General features: G+C 33.7%; 1 protein-coding gene across 5 annotated transcripts in view; it reads right to left on the bottom strand.

The window, feature by feature from the left end:
* The window catches only part of LOC126827497 (rootletin), a 45,761-nt gene that overhangs the window by 6,790 nt on the left and 19,367 nt on the right, over positions 1-19,604 (bottom strand). For 3 of the 5 annotated variants that reach the window (XM_050556890.2, XM_050556889.2, XM_050556886.2), the window contains exons 3-19: positions 15,315-15,500; positions 13,058-13,141; positions 8,432-8,559; positions 8,028-8,193; positions 7,369-7,703; positions 6,552-7,103; positions 5,980-6,231; positions 5,338-5,629; positions 4,808-5,038; positions 4,019-4,340; positions 3,580-3,749; positions 2,785-2,964; positions 2,149-2,345; positions 1,755-1,930; positions 1,425-1,610; positions 477-1,154; positions 54-265 (exon numbers count right to left, since the gene is read on the bottom strand). In XM_050556890.2, coding sequence (XP_050412847.2) covers positions 54-265; positions 477-1,154; positions 1,425-1,610; positions 1,755-1,930; positions 2,149-2,345; positions 2,785-2,964; positions 3,580-3,749; positions 4,019-4,340; positions 4,808-5,038; positions 5,338-5,629; positions 5,980-6,231; positions 6,552-7,103; positions 7,369-7,703; positions 8,028-8,193; positions 8,432-8,559; positions 13,058-13,141; positions 15,315-15,500 — 4,347 coding nt within the window. Of the gene's footprint in view, positions 1-53; positions 266-476; positions 1,155-1,424; positions 1,611-1,754; positions 1,931-2,148; positions 2,346-2,784; positions 2,965-3,579; positions 3,750-4,018; positions 4,341-4,807; positions 5,039-5,337; positions 5,630-5,979; positions 6,232-6,551; positions 7,104-7,368; positions 7,704-8,027; positions 8,194-8,431; positions 8,560-12,923; positions 12,999-13,057; positions 13,142-15,314; positions 15,501-17,760; positions 17,907-19,604 lie in introns of those variants that run through there. The other 2 variants (XM_050556891.2, XM_050556887.2) reach the window with 2 other exon arrangements.

The following is a 19,604-nucleotide window of genomic DNA, read 5'->3' as shown; positions in this document are numbered from 1 at the left end:
ACAAATTGTTGTAAATTATTAAGAGTCATTATCAATTTATTAATCAAACTTACCCTTTCACGTTCAGCATTGGCCAATTGTGCCATGAAATCACGGAGAGCCATTCGAACTGCTTCTGGGTCAACATCTACGGCTTGAACATCAACAAATCGTACTGGGGAAGCTCCTCTACTTCTGACGGGACTCTCACCACGGCTAGGAGATCCTGTTCGTGGAATGGGTGTACCTCGGCCATCTGTAGTAGTAGCATATGTATTTTCGAATCCTGAAGAATGTAATAATCATGTTGTAAATTAAACCCATCCGTCAAATATAGAGGCCATTATTATTTACAATTTTTTGTTAACCATGCACATTAATAATCACGATCTCGAAATAAAATATGTGATTGTTGAAGATACTGAGAAAAAGATAATTTTCATTGAATATAAGAATGATTAATTAAAAATATGTAATTATTGAGAGAAATATCTTACCCTTTGAGGGAGAGGTAGGTCTGGATCGTCTAGGACTAGTACTTCTGCTTCTCAAAATAGAGCGGCTTCTTGGCATTTCTTGTCGGAAGCCAATAGACCTTCGAAGACTGGAAACAATGCTGTTAAGTTTGAATTCAATATCCCGTTTGGTACCTTCTAATCTGGCAAGAGTTGCCTCAAGGGCATTAACTCTTCCATCACTACCACTAAGTTTCAACCTTAGGTCATTGATCTCGGCATTACAATTATCAACACCAGATTCCAAGCTCTGTTTTTCTTCACTCAATTTTACTTCAGTACGTCTGCTGTCTTCCAATAAAAGATGATAATTTTTCTCTTTAAGGTGGGCCTCGTCAATAAGTTCGGCCATCTTACGTTGCATGTTAGCCAGTTCCTTACGCAGGGCCTCTCTTGAAGCTTCTGTCTCAACCACTTTCTGTTTCAAATCAAATGAATGTCGTTTCGATTCTTCATCCTTTTCTTCGTCATGTGCTACACGAGCCTGGAGGTCAATCACCTCTTTACCAAGTTTACTTCTCTCACCATCCAACATCTTGATCTGGCGCCGGAGTTCCTGTAACTCTCTTCGTGCTTCGAGTCGGGCCTTTTCTACATCTCGTAGGTTCGCTCTTAAATCAGATGCCTCTTTGGTAAGACCCTGGCATTGATCTTCCAAAACTAAGAAAACAAAATTTTGAAAATAATATTAGATATAATATTAACTTGTCTGTTAAAAAAAGTGAGAAAAGGATAAGGTTTCATTAATATTATTATTATTATTGTTCGATTTATATAGTGCTTCATTACACATGAGTTTTTCTAAGCACATTCACAACAAAACAGTTCACAATTACACACAGCTGCCTGTTAAGCGCGTTTCATTCATTAATTAATAATTAATTAAAACTATGGATGTCTGTGTGTTTAAGTAGATTGTCTAGAACTTACCACTAATTTTTTGTCGGCAGTCTTGTAATGCACGGTTAAGGTCGGTTTTATCGGCTTCCGCTCGTTTCACCGTATTACGAAGTTCTTCAGCAGTTTTACTAACAGCCTCCTTCTCTCGGATTTCATCATTGACGGATCGTTTAAGATCCATGATGTCCTTCCTCATTATATCACTGTTTTCTTCAGCTGCGAAAATAAAATAGAAACTTTGAATATCCAGGATTTGACTTAAAAACTTTTAAATTTCTTAATATCAGTATTTCAGATAAATTCTTTAAGCTTTCTTAAGGTCATTGACAAATTATTCAGTAGAATAAAACAAATACATACCTTCTCGGAGATTTCGATTGGCATCGATCAAGTCTCTTCTAATAGCATCTCGTGCTTCTTCAACCAGTTTCAACTGAGTTTTCAATTCTGCTACTTCTTTCATGGCTGCCTCTCTCTGTCTGGCTACATCTCGAATTTGGTTGTTTAAATTTTTTACCTCTTTCTCGTGAGCAGCACTGTAATAAAATAACACAAAAAGGATAAAAATACATTTTCCTGTTTTCAGAATTTGAAATATTTAATTAAAAACGAAGCCAGGAAGCAGTTAATAGTTGCAAAGTTTACTGGATTTGAATATGGTTTCAGTTTTTGAAGTAGTATCCTCAGCAAAGTATCTAAGACTACATTCTTGAAAGTTGAGGAACAAAAATAGAATGTTTTATTGTTAACTTACACTGTCTCTTCAAAATGATTCTGGAAGTTTTTGAGTTCGGATTGTAAGGCGTTGATGTTGCTACGATCTTGTTCGTGGCGTGAATTATACTCCATCTTCATTTTATCATAATCGACATTGGTTTGTTTAATATCGGACTGGAGGTTGGTTATTCTTTCCAACAGAGTACATTTCTCTTGTTCAAGATAAGACAGTGCCTGTAAATATATAATAACATTTGAACTTAATACTATCAAGTCTAAGTAGTTGTATTAAAGAAAAGTTAAATTTATGAAACAGGTACATGAATATCAAGGGCAGATAATCTCCCGGCATGGATTCTATCGGATTAAAAAGAGGCCCATCAAAAGATTGCAGTGATAAGCATAAGTGGTGTGGGATGTCAATTTATCATAACTTTGTAAATAATGAACGAAAATTGAACCATTTTTGAACTGATATTCCTTTTAGAGATTCAACTTTCATCCTATTGCTGTTTGGATTGGATTAACAATCTCTCAATAGATGATTAGAAACTTTAAGAATCTTTCTAGTTTGGAAGGGATTAACAATCCCTCAAAAGACGACCCGAAACTTTTATTAAGAATTTTGTAGTTTTCAAGGGATTTGTGAAAGGAGAACAGAAAGAAAACTAACCTGTTGTTTCTCATTTTCAGCCATGATTAAAGATTCATCTCGATCTCTCTGTACATCTAACATCTTATCTTGTAATTCTTCCTTCTCTTTATTATAATGATTGATCAGATCTTCCTTCTCTAAGTTATATTTATGGTGGATTTCTTCTCGTTCATTGTCGAAGTCCATTCTCTGACTTTCCTACAATCAAACAAAAGAAATATTTATTATATCACTGACTGAAATTTAGCAGTATAACATTAATATTAAAGCAGCTTTATTTTTACTACTAAGTAATCATGGCTGTATTTCTTGCAATGTTTCAATACTCTTACAGGTATCTTTATCATTATTAATTTGTGAAGTACCATGAAATGAAATGATTTAAAAGTATAACATTAATATTAACACAGTTTTATTTACTACTAAGTACCCCTGGTTGTATTTCTTGCAACGTTTCAATACTCTCACCGGTATCTTTATAATTGTTTATCTTAGTTTGTGAATGGAATGGAGTTTAACATCCTACTTTTCTGCACCAACTGGGCTAATGAAAACAGGCCATTCTCATAGAAATGAAATGAGATGCAGATTAACATCCCTATTTTCCTGCTCAAAATTGACTACTGAATACACGATCTTAATTTGTTATATAAAATGTTATATAAAGTTTGCCAATCAATAAGACACACTGATAACATCTTTTTTCTATTGATAAACACAAAGATATAAATAATGAAATAAATTTGTGTGGAGTAAAAACTGCAAGTAAGATCAATATTTGAGATAAGATCTCAATCAATAAAATGAACTTACCCTTTCCCTGGATAATCGTTCTACATCTTCTTCATGAGTCTGCTTCTGTTGTTGAAGCGCCATTTGCAGGTCACGTTCCACTTGTTGCAGGCGATTGTTGAGGGAATTCTTCTGGATTTCGAACCTTTCTAAGTCTGCTTCCTTCTCATTGACAAGTCTATTGATTTCAGCTGTAATAATAATAATAATAATAACAATTAGATTAAACCATTCAATATTGGTACCATCAAGCAATTTCAAATATACAATTTATCTTTTTTTTTATCTATTTTTGTTAATAGTTACATAAATCCCATGTTATAGCTTTATAAAGTACCGTATCGCTGCCATTGGTTGAATTTTGTTATGATGTATGAATGGATAAATTATTGTTATTATTATTCAAGTTGTTCTTAAAAGAATTCGGTGTCTGTTAATGTGTTCTGGTTTTCCTGCTTACCTTGTAGATGTTCCTTCCTGAGTAGCAGTTCCTGGTTTTCGCCTTCCAGTTGAGCTTTGCGTACCTCGACTTGCATAAGCTGTTGTTGAATTTCATACACCTGTCCCTCAAGACCATCTTTATCGGCAGCCATGGAAGCAATTGATTCGCTATTTTGTCTGTTTTCACGTTCAGTGGAGGTAACTTGGACAATTAGTTCACCTTTTTCTTGAGTTAAGGTTTCCTTCTCTTTGGATACATGTTCTAACATACCAGATATACGTTCACATTCCTTTCTAGCAGCCAATAACTCTTCAGTTAAAGAATCCTTTTGTCTAGAGACCTGTTGAACAGAAACAATATTCATTTTTATACAATGATATCAGTTCAGTAATAAGGAAATCAATCCTTAGTATCCTTATTAATAGAACTTTTTCCTTTGTTTTTAAAGAATATTTTGAACTAAAACTAAACTTAGTATCCTTATTAATAGAACTTTTTTCCTTTGTTTTTAAAGAATATTTTGAACTAAAACTAAACTTATATGATGATACTGTGGGCATCGACAGTAAGTTCAGTAATAGGAAAATGAACTTTTGTGATTTGCCTCTGTAAAAGAAACTTTTAATTATTTTTTAAGTGTATTTTGAATTTAAATTAATCTCATTAGGATGCGGAGGGGATCGGCAGTACTCTCATGAATGATTCAAAGAGTTTGTACATCAACAAATCAATTAAATCTGTTTTTATTAAAGATGGAATCCGAAATGATTTCATCATTTCAAGATATAAAAGGACAAGGAAACTTACCAAAGACAATTTTTCTGAAAGGGCTGCTCTATCTCTATTGATTTTACTAATTTCATCCTCGAGTTGTTGTCTATTAACGTCACACAATTCCAGAGATTGGTTCATACCGATCTTCTCGGTTTCCAGATGCATCTTTTCTTGTTCAACTCGGACCAGTTCTTCACGAATTCCTTGTTTTTCTTGTTCCAATGCTGATCGTTCATCTAATAAATTGGCTTTATCAGTCTCAAGCTGAAAATAAATGCACATAAAAATTAAAAACTTTTCGTAAATGTTTCTCATTTTTGAACTTATCATATTTAATAACTAAACCAAATCGTTAAAGTCAGGAATATTTTCAATTGCACAAGTATATGACTACTACGAAAAATTTAGTGTTTTCTTCACCAAAGTGATTGAAATTGATTTATATCTGAGTGATAAAATTATTCTTTAAAAGATGAATGATTATGGAAAAATATATAAAATTCAAAAGAAACTATTAGAATTGATAATCTTCTATTTAAATAATTGGCCCATTCTTCACTTACCATCATAATGATCTTATTGAGTTCTATTTTATCTTGACCAAGACCTTCATTCAATGCCTGCATCTTCAACAGAGCATCTCGTAAAGTGGCTTCTTCCGTCTTTAATCGATTAATCTCGACTTCTATTTCTACTTTCTGTAATTCGGTAGTAGACAAGGCTTCGCCAACTTCTGTCTTCTGACCTTCAGAGATCTCTTTTTCTAGGAGAGCTTTGTTAAGGGATTCTCTCGTATTGACCAATTCTTCTCGAACCTTTGATAGTTTATGATCTTGTTGATCGATAATGCGTTGACTAAAAACAAACAATACAGAATTAATTTCTCTCAGATAATTAATGTTTGCATTCAACAAACTTTTAAACTATTAAGTTTATAATTGAAATTTATTTATTATGAATAATAACAATAAACTTTAAAACTATCAAGCTTATATTTGAAATTTATTTATTATGAAAAATAACAATGGACTTTAAAACAAACGCAATAAAGTAATAAAATTGAAATTGATTGGACTAAAATTATGAAATTGAATTCCATTACCATGAATGTATAAGAATTGAATTTCAATCACAATAAGAATTGAATTTCATTCACAATAATATTTTAAATAATTCAAACTTTTTAAAAGTGAATTCGTTCTTACCATCTTTCATTTTCCTTAATATGTCGGTCCTTATCCTTTTTTATATCTTCCTTCTCTTCTTCAAGTTGATCCCTCTGTTGCTGTAGAGCTCCGTTAACAGATTGAAGTTTCTCGTTCTCTTTATGGATATTCTCAATCTGATCGTTCAATTCTTGTCGTAGTTTTTCTAATTGGGATTTTTCGTTACCAGTTACATTCAAAGCATTCTTCATCCTGTCTCGGTCTCGGGAGGAATCTTCACGTTCACGGCGACTGTAATAATAAAATATTTATTTGGATTAAGGACAACTATTTGGATTTTTTAATTAAGGACAACTATTTGTTTATATTAAGGACAACTATTTGTTTATATTATGGACAACTATTCATTTATATTATGGACAACTATTCATTTATATTATGGACAACTATTTGAAATCTGGATCTGAAGAGACTTCCTTAAACTAAAGTCGGGAAAAGAATTTTAATCTTGTTTATATGGAAATGAGGGATAATTATTTGAATAACTGTTGAAGACAGAAAATTATTATAATTGTTTATATTCATCATCAAACGTATAAATGTCTACTTACACATTGTCAAGTTCTTCATTCATGTTCATCACTTGACGTTCCATTCTACGCTTCTCGCTCTCCAAATTGTCCAGTTGTCTAGCAAGGCTAGATTTCTGTTCATTGCAAGCTGAGAGTTTGGCTCGAAGTTCCGAAACTTGGACTTGACGCTTACTCAAAGCTGTCTGGACAGCAGAGAAGGTAGCATCAACGAAAGCAGGAGAGCGAGAGCGGCCTCTTGGAGAAATGGGACGTCCTGGTGATCTGGTTCGAGATGATGGAGATCTTGAGCGAAGTGGGGAGGTAGATCTAGCTCGGTAGGAACTTCTCATGACTAGATCAGAGGTTTCGCCATTAATTTCGGCATCTTCATCATCATTAATAACAGAATCGGCAAGGTTTCGTAAAGCAGAGTGAAGGGATTCAGTGTCTTGTCGTTCATTAGCCTCGGATTCAGATAAGTTAAATGAAACTCGGTTATCAGACACTGATCGCTGTAATGCTGAGACGGTCTTTTCTTTCTCATCAACCTGGATTCGTAGTCTTTCATTCATCGCTGTAAGTTCTTGTACTCTGAAGAAACAAATATTTACAAAATATTTAACATTATTTCAAGATGTTTCTCGTTAAATGTATATATTTTTTTTCCATTTCAATTTTTAATTTATCTCTTGCAAATCTTAATCTTTCTTTCAATAATTTGCTTGCATCTAGGGGAAAAACTGTAGAAGACCCACAAAAACCCTGATTGGGGCTGATCTAAGTGTAAGCTTTATGCCATTATGCCATTCAACAATGCAAACCCAATGTCAAGAGAAATCGTATAAAAAAAACATACCTTGATGTCAGTTCTGCACTTTGAGCATCGTATCTAGCTTGCATCTCATTCATTTCTCTCAATTTATCCTTCAATTGACTTTCAAGGGAGAGTTTTTCAGCTCGTTCACGATCAACAGCCACTTGAGATTGGGTATCGTTGTTACGAGTGTTGGCGCTGAGGTTAAGACAGGCAGAGTGAACACTTCGGGAGGTCTTGTTGACGTCACCTTTCACAGTAGACAGATCTCGTTCAGTGGCAACTTTCATTTCATTGAATTGACGACGGAAAGCTACGACATCTCTCCATAGAGCCAGAAGTCGACCGTGTTCAGAACTAAAATACTCATTAAACGACTGAAAATAAAAGAGACAAAAGAAATAATGCCATGTAAGTTATGTGGTACCAGGTGTTCTAGAAAGAATAAGTATATCCCGTCTCATGTTTGTTCAGTCTGGAAATAAAGCACCTATGTCATACAAAATGTCCGGCACAAATTCAGGCCTTATCAGACACAATCCCTCTGGTGTCAAGCCTGGAAATAAGGCACCTGTCACAGACATTGTCAGGTACAGATTCAAGCTTTGTTAGGCAAAATCCCTCTTGTGCCTGTCATTTTGTCTGGCACAGATTTACTGCTCAACAGTTTTTTTTAAGCAGTGCACTCAAGATATGCATACCTTTTCTTCCTCCCTCCAGTCAGCTTCCTTATTTTCTATTTCTTCTCTAGCTCTCTGCCAGTCCATGGTCAGTTTCTGAATGTCGGCGCTGAGTTGTTGATTGGTTGCTGTAGCTTGGTCTAATTGGTCCCGTAACATATTATTAACATGTGTCAAACTTGAACATCTAAAAAGAAAAAAAAAAGTTTTGAAGACTTAGTGACTTAATTCATGAAGAATTGACAGTATTGTTAAGATTCATCCTTGATGCTATGAATCCGCAGTTGTAATTTTCAAAGATTAGTGACTTAATTCATGAAGAATTGACCGTATTGTTAAGATTCATCCTTGATGCTATATAGTTGTAATTTTTGAACACATAAATTTGTAGAGGGCGTGATTTAGAGTTGTCTCCCTTTAATTACCTTTGCTGTTCTTCCTCCAACTTGATCAGAGCAGTTTCTAGATCCATCACATGATCAACTTCAGAATATTTATATCTGCTTTCAGCATTCTCTAATTTCTGAATAAAGGAATCAGTGGTTGACTGCATCTGAAAATAGGCAAATTAGAAAATTAAATTGTCATCTTCAAAAGACTACTTCACACACACGCCGCAAATAGATAAGACAAACTGAAGCTGCAGTGATAAAAATGAAACTGTAAATACCCTCTTTTGATGGACTTGCTCAACTGGTGCTTCTAATCTAGGTGTTTCAGTTTTATGTGTGGCAGCCGAATCTTTCGGTTTCTTGTCTTTACTTATATTACCCGTTATTGGCTCTAAGTCAAAATCAGTCAAGTCTAAGTCACTTTTGTAATGTCTTGAAGCCATTTTGTTGGCGTCAGATGAATTACGTACAGTTGAATTGGTTTGAGTTGTCTGTCCTTTGGTGGTCTTCAAAAAGTCAGAGTATTTATCAGTCCAGGACATATCACGTCCACAAGAAAAGATTAATAAATAAATAATTTAGGAAAAAATAAATAAGAGTCCAAGTCGCCAATGAAACTATATCGCTTTCAAGGTACAAGATAGCTGCTTGGTATGGTCAACTGTTGTAGTAGTGGGATCTGTAAGTGAGATCCTGCTCCTAGAAGGTTGGCCTTGAGACTGATAACAGTGAGGACAGAACCACCTTAAAAACCCTTTCTCTTGGATTAATGGCTACCCTGGTTACCAATATCGTCATACACATTTAGCTTCTGTGACAACCAACTTGGTGGTTACCGTACTAAACAAGATTGTATGATAATCCTAATTAATCCCTTTACCTTACAGGTAGGTCAATGGACATTCACCATTCATGGGTTAATTAATCCACTTAGAAATGATTATAGCATTACTGTATTGTCACAAACAGTTTTTCTCAGTTTAGATCATAGTATATTGCATACTTTTAATAATAAACATATAACTTGTTGTAACCAGTGCTACATTTATTCATGCATGTCAATTCTTAACTAACAGAACTGTTCTTTTTCAATTGTCTTTGGATCTTACAAATTGCAAGTGAAAAGAAATCTGTGTTCGTTGAAGCATGTTAATTTTTATCAATCAAAAATCAGTTTATTTCAATTTTATTTAATAAATTAAAACATCCCCTGTCTAATATATTAATATATATATATTTAGGAAAACAAAAACTTGCATAGATCTTACAAATTGGAATTGAAAAGACTTCTGTGTTCATTGAAGCATAGTAATTTTTATCAAACAGAAATTCAGTTTATTTCAATTTTATTGAATAAATTAAAACATCCCCTGTTTAATATTTAAATATAAATTTAGGAAAACAAAAACCTTATTTGAATTATAATTTTACTTTAAATGATGGTGAATTGAATGGATGTTATATTTCTTTATCTATGGAAATAACGGTTATTCATAGAGCACAAATGTTTTGAATAATGTTCATATTCATTTGATTAATTTAAATTATCTGAAATGAAATAATGTTTTCTTTCTTGACTTTAATCCCCTATCAGTGTCCTTTCAGATATTAATTCCTTTCTTAACTTTAATCCCATCAGAAATTAAAAAAGATTTGGATTTAGTTTACATAAGGATTATCTCATTTAAAAGAAATTGGATTATTAGTAAACTAATCAAATTAGGAGACAATTGAATCCCATTAACTCGATAGATTGATTGTTCAGTTTATACAATCCAGTGACATGTTTTCACCTATACTGAGAAATCATGAACACTTATCAGTTTCAATTCCAAGAATGGCTTTTTATTTCAGGCCGATGTAAAGGATCAGAATTTGAATAATATTTCGCAGCTACACATATATTCAAACCAAGTTTTTATCTAATTTAAATAATGTTTCATGGTTATTCAAAATGATTTTGTTATTGAATTTTAATAAAAAAATTTCATGGCTATTTAACCCAAATCTTTATCAAATTCAAATATTTCACAGCTATTCAAAACAAATTTTTATCGAATTTCGTGGCAATTCAGACAGAATTTTTATCGAATTTGAATTCATGGCTATTCAAACAGAATTTTTTATCCAATTTGAATAATATTTCATTGATATTCAAACAGAATTTTTATTGTATTTGAATATTTCACGAATAATATATCTGATGTCATTTAACTTTAATGGAATTTGATCCTTTTAGTCTCAATTGCCAAGTACATATACCATTGCTATTCGATAATAAACAATCGAAGCAACATCTTGTCAAACTTCACTCAGAACAAAGTAATTGGAATGAAATTTTGAATATATTCATATATGTATATCAAAAATGGTCAGCTCTTTATCTAAATCTTACATAATTTATCTTTAAATTAATTAGAATTTGAATTATGACAAGAATATTCAAATATGTGTCAGACTAATTCAAATTACCCTGAAACAAACAGACACTTCTAGGCAAGAAAATTAGATGATCCTATCCAAATTTGATTTATTACAATTGTGATTTGACCATCTCCATCCCTCAAGTTTAACATTTAAAAAAAACATAAAATATAACTTACTTTAAAAAAAAAAAAAGAAGAAAATGATCACAGCAAAATTAAAGAAGAAGCTTTCAGGTCTTGTAAGCAGAAATGCATTTTTTACTGACCATTGTAGTAACTGAGAATATGAATATTCTAAAGCTTAATCAATGCAAAAACTAGCAAATGCAAAGGAGTTTTAGAATAACTTTTATCATGTAACAAAGGCCATCACCATTTTACATGTAACAATATATTAAAACAAATAAATCGTATAATTAGAATTATCAGAACTGGTTAGAATAATTCTGTGATATAACAACATGGTAATTTTAGTTTGGGTGCTCAGTTTGAAAATAACAATTTTGTGTTTGTGCAATTAGTTCATTCATCACTTTTTATATCAAATTGATTTCTTCTGTTATTTTGTTGAATAATTCATTGGGGTGCGTAATTTGACAATAACAATTTTGTGTTTGTGCAATTAATTCATTCATTTTTAATATCAAATTAGTATTTTTTGATATACATTTTTGTGTGCATTTTGTGTGCATAATGTGGATTTATTAGATTTCATTTGTAACACTCATCCTGTCTTTTATACACAAATTAATCCTGTCCGTGAAACTATGCAGAAATTTACATTATTATTCTTAGAATCATTTTGTTGGTTTAATCTCATTACAGCTAGATTTAATTTTTACGGTAATACCCATCCTCCCTTACCAATCGTCACTACTCAATAAATTTATATTTGGGACATCATGTTGGCGTAAATTTTAACCCAGAGAGCAGGAGTGGTTATTTCCTATTAATATTTAAGACTGGATAATCTGCACATGACAAATCCAGCTCTAAGTTAAATCACTTAACACTATACAGAGTGGAATAATTTCAAGAAATGTCACTTAGTTTCATTAATACTTTAGAGTTAACTCAAAAGATATATATCGGCTATCTATTGAAATAAAATCTGGTTTAATGTCCTACAGCACAGACTGGGCTAATAAAGACGTGAATCTATTTAACTAAAACATGAGCTGTATGCATTTATGGTAACAGCTTTATTCATTAATAGGCCAAATTTTTTGTATAGTCTGGTAATCACGTTGATATACATATAAACTTTAAGGTGGGGGTGGAATAGTTCGATTAGATGTAGTATATATTTTCTACTACTTTAAGTAAGATTTGCTTGAAATAAGTTGATATTCCAACATCTATTGAAGGAAAATTTAATCTTTATATGCATGTAGTGGTCTCAGCTTATTTCTTAATAGTCCAATTTACTTTTATAGTCCGGTAATAATGTCTATTTACGTATGAAAGAGAGAGAAATGGGGGTTAACGTCCACTTGACGCAAACTAGGTCATTTTGGGACTAACACATGATTCAATTTTATTTCAATAATTCGCTTGCGCGTAGGGGTCTTTAGCAGTGGGAGGAAACCGGAGGACCCGGAGAAAACCCACAAAGTTAGACAGGCTACCCTACCCCTCATCGCGTACAGCCGGGGAATCGAAACCATGCCAGTTGACTCAATGACAGACCTTATGATACAGCACACACGTGCTAATTACCATTCGGCCATCCAACCCCCTGCTATTTACGTATGAAGATAGCTAGAGATATAAGCTTTATGATTATCAGAATATTGTATAGAGCACTCTCTTTTGTACACCTGGGGACTGTTTCACGAAATTCTAACTAAGATAAAATCCAAATGTTAGTAATTTGATTGGATAATATTACATTGATTTTAGTGCTTAGCCAATCAAAATTGAAGTAGCTCTTAAAATTTGGATTTTATCTTTAGTTAAGATTTCGAGAAACAGGGCCCAGTTTGATGGTTTTACTTCTATCCTTGAAGCCAAGCAGAAATTGTCGTCCAGTATTAGCCTCTGTTTGAAACAGATTATAGTGCAGCAGTGTCACACACATCAAATCACATCTATCTTACCGATTTATCATATTTATCTTGTAAACTACTAAAGTCAGCTTCAAGATCCTCACATTTCGACTTGTACTGAACAACCTGTCATTATATAGAACATAAAGGGATGAAATATGAAATAGACTATAACAAATTAGTACCTTTAATGTGGTTTTGTGTATATCAACATCTTTGTTGCGTATTAAATCTTCTAAATCTTGACATTTTTCTTTATACTGCTTCAGCTGAAAACAGATGATTAGTTAGAAAAAAACCCCAACAAAAACATTTTGGTATCAGACCCAAAGCAGAGAGAAGAAGAGAGAGGGAGAGAGGTTAAGGTCCACTTGACACAAACTAGGTCATTTCGGGACTAACACATGGTCCAATTTTATTTCAATAATTTGCTTGCGCGTAGAGGTCTTTAGCAGTGGGAGGAAACCGCAGGACCCGGAGAAAACCCACGAGGTTGGACAGGCGACCCTACTCCTTGTCAGGTACAACTGGGGAATAGAAACCACGCCAGTTGACTCAATGACAGACCTTATGATACAGCGTGCACATGCTAACCATTCGGCCATCCAACCCCTCTCGGACAAATGAAAATTGGCATACACCATGCAGTGTGCCATAAGGGGAAAGTTTGCTCTGAGAGTGGTGCTATGACTTACTCTTATTCTGATTTTCAACTACGGCTGCAACGATATACCGCGGTATACATGCCACAGTTCCGTTCATGGTACTTTAAATTCCATACTGCGATTCAGTAAACATTGTACAGATTTGTTTTAACCGTCCGTTTTCTTTCGATATTCAACTAACATACAGAGTTATGTCCCCCTGTAGTTCATGTGACAAGGTGGAAAGATGGCTTCTGGCAATGAAACATTCGCCACCAGCGAACCACAAATCACGGACATGAGAACATTTTTAATTAAAAACGCCAGATGGAAAAGCCGTGACTAATAATGAGACACGTCTCCATTAAATATTTTGTACTTGTTTTTATTATTTATGTAAATTCGGAAAGAAAAAATGTTGTGATACGTATCGTGAGGTCCATACCTTGATACGTATCGTATCGTGAGGTCCATACCTTTATACGTATCGTATCGTGAAGTCCATACCTTGATACATATCTTATCATGAGATCCATACCTTGATACGTATCGTATCATGAGATTAGCGTATTGTTGCAGACCTATTTCCAACTACCTTGTTTTATTCTTCAAGTCAAAACAACTAGACTCTTTTATTTAAACAATTTATCTTAGTAGGGCCTCTGTCCTGCACCACAACATGGGGAAACCAGGCCACAAATTCCTGAGGAACATACTTGGATAACACCTGGATGGAACCGGTGACCTCCTGATTAGAGAGTTAATGCCATCCTCACTCAGCCACCTTGGCTCCAAATAACTCTGGAATTACTTTTGTCTCAAAATTTATCAAATACTACCTATTCCTGAAAATTTCAGTTTAACTGGTTAAGATCACAGCCACAGGCTTTGTGAGTACCAGATCTGTAGATCAAACAACCAACAGATGAATGCAAGAGAGAGAGAGAGAGAGAGAGAGAGAGAGAGAGATTGGGTTTAACATCCACTCGACACAAACTATGTCATTTCGGGACTAACATATGGTTTAATTTTATTTCAATAATTCGTTTGTGCGTAGGGGTCTTTAGCAGTGGGACGAAACCGGAGAACCCTGAGAAAACCCACGAGGTTGCACAGGCAACCCTACTCCTTGTCAGACTATGCAAAAATTTCACACACTTCTTTCTCGGCTCATAGTGGATCAATTTGATTGAAATTTTCAGCAAATTACCTTTACACTATCTAGTTTTTAACTATTATAGCGAGAACTGCCATCTCTTTATCTTATCTCCCATAATGTATCTTTAAAGTGCACGCGTTAAACCATTCTGAGACCCACCCACCCACGAAGGCAACAACAATATTCAAACTCATTAACAGATGGGCGTATCTAAACTCAAATTTAAACTTTGAAGGTCTTGCTTGATATATGTCAAAATAAAGATGCATTATGTAAGATTTATACAAAAAACTGATCATTCTTGCTATAATAGTTCAAAAATAGATAATGGAAAGGGAATATATTGAAAATTTCAGTGAAATTACTTTATTCTGAGTGCAGTTATGACTGTCTAGATTATCCATTTTCAAATTATTAAATGCTGATCAAGTTTAAATCCGTTAAAAATCACGACCACCCTATAGTCTAGAGAGTTGATTATGGGCTTGTCATGTAAATAAATATCTAATTAATGATTTACATGTATAACATTTAGCTCTCACATAATGCATCTTTAAGAAAGCAGTTGTTTTAACAATTTTTTAAGAGAAATTGCTGTAGTACTAGATGCACTGAACGCGAGTTGGCTTATTTTTGTACCTTTGCTTGTAATTTTTGAACGAGTTGGCTCTGTCGTTGTTGGCCATCTTGGTAGGCCTGTAGTTTACGTTTGTATGAATGGTGTTCATCTTCCAGCTTACGACGTAGTTCTAAATTCTGTTGGACAACACTTTTAGCGGCATCTCCAACTTCACTCACACTTCCTCCTTTCAACGCAAGTTCCAACTGAAAGAAAACAAAAAATACAATAAGTTATAAATTGGAAAATCATGATTCTTAAAACATTTTTCACAATCCTTGATGCTCCTGTGAATTCACGAAAGATCAATAGAAAGTATTATTTCTCTCTTTCTCATGAATTGAAGAAGAGTATATAAAGAGGGCAGAGAGAGAGAGAGAGAGAGAGAGAGAGAGAGAGAGAGAGATGGGGTTTCACATCCACTCAAAAGAAACTAGGTCATTTTGGGACCAACATATGATTTAATTTTATTTCAATAATTCACTTGGATAGATGCCCAAATTTCATGTCAAGTACAAGCGGGGGATCAAAACCATGCCTCTTGACTCAATGACAAGATCTTCTGATCAAACGTGCATGCATTAACCATTTGGCCACCCAACCCCCCAGCAGGCAGAGAGATAGTCAAGAGCAGCCAGTGGCACCTATGAATTTCGTCGAACTCTTTCGATGGGCCGTTTTTTAATCCGAATGAATCCAAACCAGGAGGATTATCTATGGTTGATATTTTGATTTTTTTTTTCCTTCTTAATTAATGTTAAACAATAATTTGAGTACATTTTAGCATGAATTAAGTCATGAAAAGTTTGATATTTTCCGAAATAATGCAAATGACACACAAACTTTAAACTAGTGTACATTTAAACCAATCAAAAACCATCAACATAACCATGGTAATTAATTTCAATATTCAATAATACAACTACAGTAAATCTCTTATACAGCAACTATTAAAATGACAAGATCTCTTTAATCCAAGTCAATCGATTCCAATGGATTTTGTTGCGAGGAATGCCAATCTGTTTTTGTTAAAAAATTTAGTAATATTCAGCAGAAAATTTAAATAAATCACTTTAATCCGAGTCAATGGATTCCAAGGGATTTTGCTACGAGGGATGACAATCTGTCTTTGTTGGAAATTTTGCACATAGATTATATGAGAAACGTTCAGCAGAAAATTTAAATAAATTAGTAATTAAGCTGACTTCAGCATAATCTTTCACAATTTTTTTTAGAAAATATGTAGATTGCATCATCACAAATAGAGAAAAAGAATCAGATTAACCCAATTCAATACTTTATATTTAATCTAGATAAAATAAAATTTGCTCCGATATGTATTTCTAGCAGACGTTCTGATTAACTCCCTTATTATAATTGTTCATGCTGTTAGTTTTTGTTTTATGATGATCAAATAAAACATGACTAAATGAACTTAGAATACAACATGTAAAATTGATTACTGCACAATTTGTGCATCCTACTAGCGGTGGCTGGCAACAGGGATTATTCTAATCAACCATGCATGATAGATGATGCAACTCGGTCATCATTACTGATAGAAAGTATTTTATCATTACCACAGAAAACCATGCTTATGATTACTTTCATCACTTAAATCTAATATACGAATCTTCTAATTGTACATTACTGCACAAAATGCAGATGATCACTGCACATTACTGGTTATCAGTTTCTTAGGTCAACATCTAAGGTCAGAGAGAGAGAGAGAGAGAGAGAGAGGGTTAACCTCCAGACTTGACCCAAACAAAGTCATTTCAGGACTACCATATTCTTCAATTTATTTCTATAATTCGCTTGCGCGTAGGGGGTCTTTCGTTGTGGGAGGAAACCGGAGGGTCTGGAGAAAACCCACGAAGTTGGACGGGTGACCCTACTCCATGTTATGCCCAAGTGAGGAATCGAAACCACGCCACTTGACTCAATGACAGACCTTGTGATCCAACTCGCACATGTTAGCATGTTAAACCATTTGCCCCCCCCTGAATGCAGATCAAGTGACAGATAAAATATGTTTTGACAGTAGATCATTATAGACTGTTTAGTGCAGGTTTAGATTCTTTTTTACATGCAGACTTTTCTTAAAAATTAGAATTTAAATTAAGTTTTATATTTCCAAAAATCAAAATCTATTTACAATTCATCACATTATATGGGAACAGAAAATTCAACATCAGTTACTTAAATATTTTGTCTTAAAATTTCACAAATATACATCAAGTAAAATACGTTCTAGTATTCTTTATATATACATGTATGCAGACCTTGGAATTCCGACTAACTTTTATAACTCCAAAAACTAAAATATCTACAGATATCTACAAAACCCAGTTTATCATTTAGAATATATATAATATATATGAAATGTTTTATTGATAATGCAGACTGACTACACACATCCATAGATCTGACCACTTATGTTAGAAAAAAATCAATAAACCTTACCCTATAATCATATTCCTCAGAACGATTATATTTTTGTATGGTAGTCATATTCAAACATAACAGTTAAAACATATTCAAATTAAAATTAAAACATTAAGCTTCCAATTTATAAATGACTCCATTTTCAACATGTAGTGACTTGAGTGTTTCTGCTGACTGTCAACTGAACTATAGATCTAGATACGTATTGGACTTGCTATGTCGTACAAACACTGAGTTAATACAAGAATAGATTGGTACTTTGAATAGAGAAAGTTATAATAATATAATATAGTGAGTGATTGTATGGACGAACAAGGGATTGGTAACAAGGCTCTTGAGAGTTTAATAATTAGCCCTGGGCTACCAGTCAAAAGTTAATATACTGTGAGTATTATAAGAGTAAAGGGTCATGGTATATTGCAATTGGTGATTGTATCATTGTTTTCTAAATGCAATATTGGTCCAACTAAATGTGTCATGTTATCAATCTTGTATTAAAGTGGCAATAACAATTTTCTGCCAGTTGGAACAACTTTCTGCCAGTCGGAATAACTTTCTGACATTAGGAACAACTTTCTGTCTTTAGGAATAACTTTCTGTTATTAATCAGCCTATGTCACAATTCTATGGAATACAATTACTGCTTATTACTGAGCGACGTTTCGACTAGGCTTCTTTAGTTATTATCAAGCAATAATGATAATGACTAGAGAAGCCTAGTCGAAACGTTGCTCAGTAATAAGCAGTAATTGTATTCCATAGAATTGTGACCTGTATACTCTAGTTCAATTACTAAATGCCATTGAAACAATATATCCATACTAAATGCTAAATGTGCATATTAATTTAGAAATTCTGACAGTTGCAACTCGGTTATTATAAAACACTTTCAAATAATATTCCTTGTTTACCCCTTGATAACATCGTTAACTGTGTAAACAGACACTATTTTATAGTAGCCAACTGATTTAAAAACCAGGGTTTTCAAACGTCTATTTGAGAAAATGTGAGAGGTTTTCGGATACAGTATGATGGTCATAATATAATAGCTTTTAAAACTATGCAAAAAGAGAGAGAGAAATGGGGTTTAATGGTACAATTTTATGTCAATAATGGCTTGCACATAGAGGTCTTTAGCAGAGGGAGGAAAATGGAGAAACTGGAGAAAACCCATAAGTTGGGCAGCCGACTGTACTTCTTGTCTACACTATGCAATGAAATGAAATGGGGTTTAACGTTCTACTCTTCTGCTCCGAACTGGGCGAATGAAGATGGGCATAAGCCATACAGTGTGCTATGACGCAAATTTTTCCTGGATAGCGGCAATACAGCCTACTCTTATCTCGAATTCCAACTGCCAAGGGATCATTTACTTGCACGCCGATGTGTACATGGAACCTCGGTTTTCAGTCCCATCCAAACGACTAGACAGCTGTCCTTCTCGGGCCCTCCGTCCGGCATCACTGACAAGGGGGGAACCACACCGGAAAACCTGGATGAACTTTCTCGGCCAATGCAGTGATCGAAGTCTACACTATGCAAAAACTTGATATGATTTAAGGTATACAGGTATGTATTGATAACAACATGGCTACTTTAAACAACAAGCAAACAGGTATACCTGACAACTAAGTTATTACATGTACATGGACCTCAACTCTTCAAAATGTCAATAAACACAAAAGAATAATCAATTTCCTATTCAATTTATATCACGAAGGCCAAAACAGTTTCTACCAATTCTTTAACCAATCACAAAACAAGCAGCCAAATATATAACTATTTAAAAAAGAATGATCATTAATTCAGTTTCCTTAATTACCATTTATTATTAAATATATTTTATCTAGTAATTTAAATCT

This window comes from Patella vulgata, chromosome 7 (assembly GCF_932274485.2).
Source record: "Patella vulgata chromosome 7, xgPatVulg1.2, whole genome shotgun sequence".
NCBI lineage: Eukaryota > Metazoa > Mollusca > Gastropoda > Patellidae > Patella > Patella vulgata.
The sequence above is the reverse complement of the archived record's forward strand: the minus strand, read 5'-3'. Positions and strand labels throughout refer to the sequence as shown.